The 10,273-nt window shown below is 52.1% G+C and overlaps 1 protein-coding gene across 1 annotated transcript; it reads left to right on the forward strand.

Annotated features, from left to right (window-relative positions):
• The first annotated feature begins 5,749 nt into the window (after positions 1-5,749).
• LOC115338468 (olfactory receptor 14A16-like) lies at positions 5,750-10,053 on the forward strand. The gene is made up of 2 exons (XM_041121969.1): positions 5,750-6,663; positions 10,047-10,053. The coding sequence occupies exons 1-2, from the start codon at positions 5,750-5,752 to the stop codon at positions 10,051-10,053; spliced, it is 921 nt and encodes a 306-aa protein (XP_040977903.1).
• Positions 10,054-10,273: the final 220 nt, after the last annotated feature.

Below are 10,273 nucleotides of genomic sequence, written 5' to 3' on the forward strand. Positions count from 1 at the left end.
TGGAGGAAGGTGATGCCCTGCACCACCCCAGAGGTTCCCTGCCTGCAAACCCACTCGTAGATCCAAAGGGTTCCTGCATCACTTTTCCCACATGGGTGCTTCAGTTACCACAGGGCAGCTTGGATGCCATGGCCACCTCTGTGCGGGCAACCGAATCAAGACCAGAATGTAAATTTTAGAAAAATGTGGAAGCCTACGCAGAAAAGGAAATCTATGTAATAGCAGAAAAAGTCTTAATTTCCAGCTTTTAATGATCTTTTATGAAATTTTGCTGATCACGGAGAGATGCTGCTGGGTTCCCAGAGGACTTTGTACCACTGATGGAATTCGTTCCTGATCATCCAGCCAACTTCCCATGCACTGCATCATCCATGTCTTCAGTCCAGATGTCAACAATCCGCCCTAAGGAGACTATGGGAAACCACATCCAAGGACTTGCAAAAGTCCAGGTACACAGCATGCCCTTCTTTCCCCTCCCACATGGGTTCAGCAACCCTTTTCTTGTCCTTCAAGCGATGGAGATGGCTGCAAGAGCATTTTCCCTGTCACCTTGCCAGGGACTGAGGTGAAGGTGGCCAACCTGTCACACTCCCAATCCGCCTTTTTGCCCTTTTTGAAGATGGGTTTGAGATTTGCCTTTTCTGAGGATCTTGGAACCTGCCTGATCTCTCTGCCCCTTCCAAGATGTTTGAGAGGCCTCGTGATGACACCAGCCAGCTCCACCAGCACCTCTCTGCTGCATTGCACACCAAAAGCCGTCTTCATATCCCACACTTGCAGGGGAGTGCCCAGGACACCGCACGTGCCAGTCCAGGTCCTCTGGACTGGTTCAAAAGAGAACCAGAAGCGATCTCCTCCTGCAGACCCACAACTCCCATGGGCTCTCCGTGCAGCTCACAGCTTCCCTGAGCATTTTTCTCAGTGTCCCCCTGCCCCAACCTTTCTAGTCCACAGGCTGTAGATGAGAGGATTGAACAGGGATGTGAGGATGGTGTAGATAAGGGGCTTTGTCAACCTATCTCAGCAGGGCTCTTCTGGGCATCACACACCCAAGGATGATGGTGTCGTAGAAAAGAGTGGCACTAGTGAGGCGGGCGGAGCAGGTGGAGAAGTCTTTCTGCCTGCCCGCGCCGGATGGGAGACGTTCCTCAGGGTGGCAGCTCTGATGCACACAGGATGACCATGTGAACAGGAAGGGGAGGATGGGATCTAAAAAGCAGGTCATGACAGCAAAGAGCATGAGTGTCACAGTGCCAGTGTGTGAAAGCTCCAGCAATGGGGTGAAATCACAGAAGAAGTGGTCCACTCCACTGGGGCCACAGAACAGTATCTGGGACATGACTGAAATGATTACTGTAGCTGACAGAAATCCCCCTAGCGAAGGAGACAGACCTGGCAGTTCCTGAGTCTTGTAGAGAGCAGGGGGTGGCACACAGCCCAGTACTGATCGTAGGATGTAGTCACCAGCAGTAAACACTCTGCACATGCAAAAGGACATGAGGTCCTTACAGCTCCAGTGCCTCATCGCCTCCTCACCGACCTTCCACAGTGCCTGCTCATGAACCTGGAGACCTCCTGGTGTTGCTGACAAAGACTTTTTCTGTTTCCTCTACCTGAGCAAGCAGTTTGCAACTTCCAACACCAGGTCACTCCTGCTGACTCCTGCTCTGATCCTAAATGACAAAAGCTGGTCCAACCTGTTGCCTGTCACAGAGAAGACCCCCACAAATCCAAGCTTCCCCTTCATACAGGGGGCATAGTCCTCGTCCTCCCTGCTGCTCCCTGGGCAGAGCCTGTAGCCCTCCATTGCAGCACCACAGCTCAGCAAGCTGTCCCACCACGTCTCATTTCATCCAAAATCACCACAGTTCTGTGACAAGCCACGCGTCTCCAGCTCCTCCTGGCAGTGCACATTAGGGCCACGGCATCTCAGCTGTGGCAGCGTAGTGGAGCACAGACTTCTCACAGGGAAACCTGAACACTGGTCCTGACCAGAAAAAGATTGAACATCGAGTTCTTAGGGCTGCGCTGCACCCTGCTGCGCATCCAGCACAGCCATCAAACCTGTGTAATGCTGCACAGATCCCTGGGCCACAGGACAACCTCAGCAGCATATTATCACACAAGAGCCTGCAGGCAGGTCCCACTCTGTACTGGACATTTGCTGCCTGTGTGGCCTTGCCTGTACCTAACCGTGCAGCAAAACATTCTCATGAAAACATCATTTCTGTTTGACTGTTGAGACCATGAGTAGAGTTGTTCCTTGTAAGAAAATCCTATAGTAGCTTGGATGACCAAAAGAGGAGACTGTTTTCTATGGATGGGGTCTGCATGCTTTGCTGCATTCAGGTAGAAGGCCCGTTCAATGCTACACCACCTGGGGTTCTCACCATCTAAAGGGGCCTAAGATGATCTGCATGGTTCTCTCCTTATAGTGTTAACGATGATGAACATAATTTTAAAATGCAGCTCACCGTGTCCCAGTTCCTTTCTTACTGGGGTCATACCAGACCAGCACCTCCTCGAGAACAAAAATCACTCTCTCAGCACCCTTGGATGCAGCCCCTATGGTTCCCATGGACTGGTAAGGGTGTAGTTTGCTTGAGTAAGCCCGCGCTTGATCCCCATCCACTGCTGGTTGGTCTCCTCCAGAGTCCTGCCTCACAGCTCAAAGGCCTGGGAGACCTTGCTGGTATTAACCGAGGCTGTGACGTAGAGTACCTCAGATCTATCTAGAGCTACTCTTCCTCATTTCAGCAGTGGTCCTACCTTATCTCTTTTGCTTCTGTAACAGTTCCTGAAGTACCAAAAGTTCATCTTGGTGCCCTTGAAACCCTTTTTGAGCTTCCACCGAGTTTTGACACGGACCATTGCTGTGCTTGGAGGATGATGTCCTTGAAGACAAGATGTATCCAGGCACACTCTGAAAATTCTTGGTCTTTTCATTGACTGGATCATCAAGGGAGTGAGTAAAAACCCCTGTGTGACATGCTTCCTGTTCATGCAATGCCTGCAGCTCTTGGGTGGAGAAGGAGCAGACCTTGCCTCATGATGGCATCTGATGACTGATGCCTCTGACTGATGCCTTTAGTGTATGGCAAACAGGCACCAAATCGCACTCTCTGTGATGCCGTCTGGGACATCTATGACGCACCCACCCTGAATGGGAATTGCTTTCCTGCAGCTCCTGTGAGGTCCCTGCCAGCCTTGGCATCTCGTGTAGCTCTGTGGCCCTGGATTTGGACATGAAACAGAGTACGTGCCCTGAATTCTGTTAGGCAGTGTGGGGATGAACCTGGGACACATGCCATTACAGTCAGTGGTGGTATAGTAAATTCAGCTGATGGAAAAGAGAGAGACCCAGCTCTCGCTATGGTACATGACTGCAAGCGTTCATATGAATACCTGTATCAAGTGCCATGAAGATAAGGAGTAGGAAAAGGTCCTTTTGGCCTTTAGTTGGGCATAAGCTGCCATGTCACTTGGCCAAAGGAATTTCCCACCAGGCTCATACATGATTCCCAAGATGTTGCCCTGTCTCTATGAACTTCTCTGTTACAGTTTGCTGTTACCTACATGTATCTTGGACCACCTCTGGCCGTTCAAATGTCACCAGGGATTTGCATCTGAACACCTGACTCCTGCCTTTCCTCTCCCTTAATTCAGATGGGAGCTGAGACAAGGAGCTCACATGCAGGTGTCTATTTTGCTCACACCTGAACTGAGGCAAGAGGAATCCCACCTCCTGTGGCTTTGTGGTGTGCATGGGAGGCAGCTGAGCCTCCTTCAAATGCCATGAGTAGAAAGGCAGGATGATTTGCCTCCACTGACCCATGGATCCCTTCCCTCAGCAGGGGTAAAGGAGATCCCTGCTGCCTCTCTCTGGGGATCCTGTCTAACAATATGACCAAAAAACGTGGCATGTAGATGGAAGTTTGTCTCTGAGAGGAGAATTTTATTTCAGGAAAGAAGTGTCTCTCCCTAGCTGAGGGAGGCAACATCAGTGATTCCTTCAGCCTGTTTCCTGGCAGGTTCCCCTGGAGCCCCAGGGACACCAGGAGGGAGCCCAGAGGGGGCAGAGAAAGTTCTGCCTTGGGCTGGTCCTCTGCTGCTGAGCTGTGGCTGGGCTCCTGGGCTGGAGGGAGCTCCTGGCAAGCAGGCAGCATTTCAGAGAGACAGCTCTGCCCAGGAGCAGCTCCTCTGCAAAGCGCAGCAGGGCTGAGGGCACTGCCTGCAGGCACCGAGGGGAAAGGAGTGAGGCAGAGAGAGAGGTTAAAGGCAGTCTGGGGTGGGAGAAGAGAGAAGAGCTGACTTGGAGATAAATCTTCACAGCCCTTCACAGGGTAAGTCTCTGGCTGCAGGGCAATTCCTGGAATGACCTCCTAAAGCTGGCACATCCCACAGCCTATGGGATCTGTCAGGAGGACTCTCACAGTTTGTGCAGTGCAGGGAAAAAGGACGCGCTTTGGAGCAGAGGTTCCCTGCTGCACCCTCAGAGGGACAGGGCATGTCAGCTGCCTTCACCCGGGGATGGCTGCGGAGTGTGAAGCTGGGTGTGCAGCCAGGGGTGCCCAGGGCTGTCCTGCTGAGCAGGGTCCCTGCACCCCAGGGGGCTGTGTGCTGGGGCAGGGGCTCTGCCACTGGTCAGGGTAAGTACTCAGCCTGCCTGGGGAGCTCCAACAGCAGACAAGGGAGAAGCTGTGGGTGGAAGAAGCAACTTGCAGCAGGACAGGGTCCTGCAGCTGACAAGAGGGTGCTGTGTGGGTCAGGGCTGCTCACAGCTCCCAGTCACCCCCAGAACATTTCCAAGGGCACTTTTCAAGGGCAAGGTCAAAGCAGGGATTGCTAAAAACCTAAGAAGTTTTCCTGAGTTTGTGTTTTCAGTTTCCTACTCTTGGGGAGGTTTTGGGAGAAATGGAAAAGGAGCTGTCATGCTTGAGCAGCTCACTGAGACTCCTGAGTCTGACAGGAGCCTCCTGAAGTAGAGCACAGGGACTGAGAACAACTGCCTGGCTGTGCTGGTGTCTGGGAGGTGGCATGTACAGCTGGGGAAGGGTAACTCTTTCCTGAGACTTCAGCTGCCTCTCCCCTTGCCTCTCTGAGCCAATCTATCTCTGCTTTTTTCCTTGGTTCTCCACTAGTCTGTGTTATTGCTATTGTTATCTTGTTGTTGCTGTCAGGCTCTGTGGGGGTGGGAGTTTCAGCTGCAGAGTCACACACTGATCTTGTGGGTCCTCCCATGCAGCTGTGTCCATGGGAACAAGTGTCCCAGCTTTCCTCTCATCTGAGGGGTTATGCTCAATGCTGTCTGTGGGGCTGGGGAAAAACTCCAGGTGGGATAGTGGAGAGCTCTAACCCCCCACCTCTCACTCAAACACTGTTTTGATTGTGTTTTCTTAGCCCTGGGAGTGCAGATCCTGACAAGCACTTTTACATTAGGAGTAGTGTCATCTGACCAATTCAAACACCAGGACTGACCCCCTGATGGACACCATTCCCAGAAACCCACTGCTGCAGAGCAGGGCTGACTCCTTGGCAGCCAATGGGCAGAGGTCCTGCTCCTCACGGCACATGCAGCTAGCACCAACCAGAGCTCCAACCACAGAGCTGAACAGAGATCTCTTTGAAATTGAAAAAATGCGGTGAACTTGTATTATGAGAAATGGCTTTGATTTTGGTCAGAGAATAATGCCCTAACTTGTCACTGCCCTTGCCTCCCTGTTCAGTGCTCCACACCCAGAGGCAGCAGATGTCCAACAGCAGCTCCACCACCCAGTTCCTCCTCCTGGCGTTTGCAGACACGCGGGAGCTGCAGCTCTTGCACTTCTGGCTCTTCCTGGGCATCTACCTGGCTGCCCTCCTGGCCAACGGCCTCATCATCACCACCGTAGCCTGTGACCACCACCTCCACACCCCCATGTACTTCTTCCTCCTCAACCTCTCCTTCCTCGACCTGGGCTCCATCTCCACCACTGTCCCCAAAGCCATGGCCAACTCCCTCTGGCACACCAGGGCCATCTCCTACCCAGGATGTGCTGCCCAGGTCTTTCTGTTATTCTTTTTGATCTCAGCAGAGTATTTTCTTCTCACTGTCATGGCCTATGACCGCTACGTTGCCATCTGCAAACCCCTGCACTACGGGACCCTCCTGGGCAGCAGAGCTTGTGTCCACATGGCAGCAGCTGCCTGGGGCTGTGGGTTTCTCAATGCTGTGCTGCACACTGCCAATACATTTTCACTACCCCTCTGCCAAGGCAATGCTGTGGACCAGTTCTTCTGCGAAATCCCCCAGATCCTCAAGCTCTCCTGCTCAGATGCCTACCTCAGGGAAGTTGGGGTTCTTGCAGTTGGTGTCTGTTTGGGATTTGGGTGTTTTGTTTTCATTGTGCTGTCCTATGGGCAGATCTTCAGGGCTGTGCTGAGGATCCCCTCTGAGCAGGGACGGCACAAAGCCTTTTCCACCTGCCTCCCTCACCTGGCCGTGGTCTCCTTGTTTATAACTGCTGCCACGTTTGCCTACCTGAAGCCCCCCTCCATCTCCTCCCCATCCCTGGACCTGCTGGTGGCAGTTCTGTACTCGGTGGTGCCTCCAGCCTTGAACCCCCTCATCTACAGCATGAGAAACCGTGAGATCAAGGATGCCCTGAGAAAACTAATCATTGGGTGCTTTTCAGAAGGAATAATCTTCCTGTTATCTTTTGCATAAGACTCATATCTCTTTACAGGCCCAGCCTGTCTTCTGGTGTTTTTTTAATGGTGATTTTTGGTTTTGAGTGTCATTTTTGGTTGCTCTTTTTCCTTTGTTTTACTTATCTGAATGCTTTGCACAAAGAAATGTCTTTATTCCTCTGGTTTCTAACTCACAGTCTATCCAGATTTTGTGTGCCCCACAGGCTGTGCAAATGAGGAGCCATACCCTCTGTGTATTTACCCAAAATAAAGGGCCCTGCAGTGACTTGTTCTTCTGAGATCCTTCCTCCAAGACCTTCTCTGCAGCTGCAGGGAGCAGTGCCTGTGTGCAGAGGGGAAGAAGAAAAGAGTCCAGGCACAGCGGCACTGCCAGGGAGCACCAGCGCTTGGTCTTTCCTGAGCTGCTCTCTTCCCACTTGCATGCTTTCCTTCTGAACCCTCTGGTTGGTGTAAAGCCTGAGTGCTCCTCAAGCATGGTTACAGTCCTGCTGTGTGGCAGGCCTGTGGCCGCAGGCAAGGACAGGCAGTGGGCACTTGTGTGACAGAGCTGGCCTCCATTGCTCCATTTCCAACAGACAAGGGGATCTCCCCATGCCTTGTGCCACAGATGCCCCCCACCTCTGGGGCTCACCCCTCTCCACCCCCGAGGAGCTGCTGTGCCCTTCAGAGGGTCTGGGGCTGTGGGGTGAGTGCCCAGAGCTCTGCCGCACCCTGTGGTGGGCACTGCTGTGGGGTCATGCCAGACTGGGCTGTGCTGGGGAGAGGGCAGGGGAGGTCAGGGGCAGTGGGAAGAGTTTAGGGGGAGCTGTGGGCTGGAAAGTGCCCAAGACAGAAAAATATCATTGCATAGCTTGTGTTGTGTGACCATGCAGGGCAAGGATTCACACCGGGGGGTTGTGGTGCAGAGGCAGGGCTTGTGGAAAGAATGGAAGACATGCAGGTGCTGGAGAGAGAAGGAGGCCGGTCTGTGCCCTTGTTGGTGTGGGCAGACAGGGAAGGTGGCTCAGGGTCTTTGTCACTCCCAGTGTCTCTCATTGGCCATTTCCACCTCTTGCTGGTCACCCCATATTTAAGGGTGAGTTTGCTTGTGAGGCCATCTCCATCTTCCTGCTGGGCCAAGGGCTGGTTTGTGGGAACAGACAGCCCTGCCCAGCCTCTCTCCTTCAGCAGACCCTGGAGCAGAGCTATCTGCAAAGCCCCATGTGGGACAAGGCTGCAGCAGGGCAGGGGTCGGGACAGGTACAAAGCACAAATTTCTGTTGCCTTTGTTGTGGAGGTATGTGCGTAGGAAAAGAAAAGCTCACCTGGAGATGCTGGTTGCAAGGGAATTCAGAAGCAAACAGAAGACCTTTGGTCACTTCTGAGAGACCAAGGCTGAACAAGGAAAATGCAGGGCTGCTGCTGAATGGGCAAGGTGATTTAATAACAGCAGACACAGCTGGGGCTGAAGGAATGAATGCCTGCTGTGCCTGAGTCTTTACTGAAATGGTCTCCAGGTCCCTGTGCTCAGGGAAAGGCTTCAAGGAAGAGGAGAGCATGCACTGCCATGAAAGTCAGGAAATCCTTCAAGGACTGATGCCAGTTTCTGCCCCTGCAGGGGACTAACCCTGGCAACAACACAGGCGGGGGGCTGCCTGGCTGGAAGGAGGCCTTTTGGAAAGTTCTTGGTGGACAGTGAATTGGACAGGACGCAGCCGTGTGCCTTGGAAGCAAGGGAGGAGAGGAGCACCCTGGGCTATATGACCAGGAGCACGGCCAGGTGGTTGGGGGAAGAGGTTCCACAGAACACTGTGACCAGATTTCAGATCCCAGTACAGGAAAGATGTTAGCAAGCTGGAGCCATTTAGCAAAGGGCCCCCCTAATGGTCTGAGGCAGGAAGACTCTACCTGTGAGGAGAGGCTGAGGGAACTGGGCTTGTCCAGCCTGGAGAAAGGAAGATCTTGGGTGAAATATGCAGCAGAATTGCAGTGTTCCCAGGAAGACTGAGTCAGGCTCGTGTCCATGGCAGAAGACACAAGGACAAGAGTCAATGGGCTGAAACAAGGGAGTTAGTGCACATATACAGAAATACATTTCCAACATGAGGATACTCAAATGCCAATCCTTGCTTAACCACAGCTTTGTGTTTAAAACAACATCCAGTAAGGACAGGAGGGCATCAGTATGCCTTGGGAGATCCCAGGGTCCAAGTGGGGTGGGGAAAAGGGGACGTAGCTAATGTCCGCCGGGAAACCAGCACAGGCATAGGACAGTGTAGGACAGCCTGCAATGGGGATGACTGAGGGCATTGCAGCAGGTGAGATCACCACCAGCCAACACAACTGAGATCCTTATCCTCTACACCCTGGCTGCTGTCTCTTCCACTGAGGCCCATGAGCAGACACCAGGTTCTTATAGTCCCAGGGCATTGTTGCCTCCTCACCCACCCTCTGTATACCCTGTCCTGCACTTGGCATTACACACCCCCACATCCCACTGCTCCCCAGAAGAGCAACAAGTATCCCGTGAGGTAATGGGACCCCTTTCCCAGAGGATGGGGGTCAGGGTTTGGGTGTCCTGCTTGGTGAAACGCATCAAGGGTTTTCACAGCCACATTCCACGCATGATTTTCCACCTCTAAACAGTGCATCTGATTTCCTCCTTCACCAGCCCCCAGGGACGGTCCCTTGTCTGGTCATTCCCTCCATGGCCTTTTCAGGGATGGCCCTCACTGGAACCCACTAACATGCTCAGAAACTTGGAGGCTTGCTGCTGACTTTGAAGTCTCTAGGGGCTTCTTCAGTCTTTCAGGATCTACAGTTCAGGAAGTCAGCACCAGAGGGTTCATTAACATGCAAAACACCCTAACAAGTCCAGTCACTGTGCATCATTTTCCTTTAAGTCTTCAATTCTGATGTGGTTAATTAGAGCAGTTTCAGGTGTGTAATCAACATGAAATGATACGAACACCTAACAGCACCAAAAAGAAAGGGTTTCTTTTTCTCCACGTTATTTTTCTTCTTATACATGAATTGACGTCAGCAATCTCTAACTGATATTGATCCTGTGCATCTCATAATGCAGTCTGGATAGATGTGAAAATCCAGAGCCTTCATGTTCCACAACCTATGGTCAGTCTTCATCCCTACCCCCAACCTACCATCAGCCACCTGGGACTTGGAGCAGCCCTGTTCCAATCTGACCTTTCACCACTGAAGGCTGTAGCTGCATGTTTCAGCCTGTTGGCACCAATTCCCACCTGTTTTTCTTGGAGATTGAGAGGCACACAGACACAGAAGGGTGTTTCTTAATTGCCAACAAGCAAAAACAAAGGCAGGCATAGTTCAGTAAAAAATAGAAGACATTCCTCAGCTAGGTATTAACTCCACATTACATCCACTGAAACCTGCTTCCTACAGACGATAATCTTAGACCAAGAAAAAACACGTTTTGTGTTCAGTCACAGATCCCATGATCTCCCAAAATGTTCCCTGTCCTGGATTTTGTTTGTTTATTTGTCCATACTCACTCTTTTGCAGACAGCATGTCACACACTGAAGTCACAAGCTCCCTCGACTCACAGAGGGATGCAAAGAGACAAAG

Source organism: Aquila chrysaetos, unplaced genomic scaffold (genome assembly GCF_900496995.4).
Source record: "Aquila chrysaetos chrysaetos unplaced genomic scaffold, bAquChr1.4, whole genome shotgun sequence".
Lineage (NCBI taxonomy): Eukaryota > Metazoa > Chordata > Aves > Accipitriformes > Accipitridae > Aquila > Aquila chrysaetos.

What these genes read in the sequence shown, in the direction of transcription:
- LOC115338468 (XM_041121969.1), top strand. Translation starts at nt 5,750, where the DNA reads ATGTCCAACAGCAGCTCCACCACCCAGTTCCTCCTCCTGGCGTTTGCA.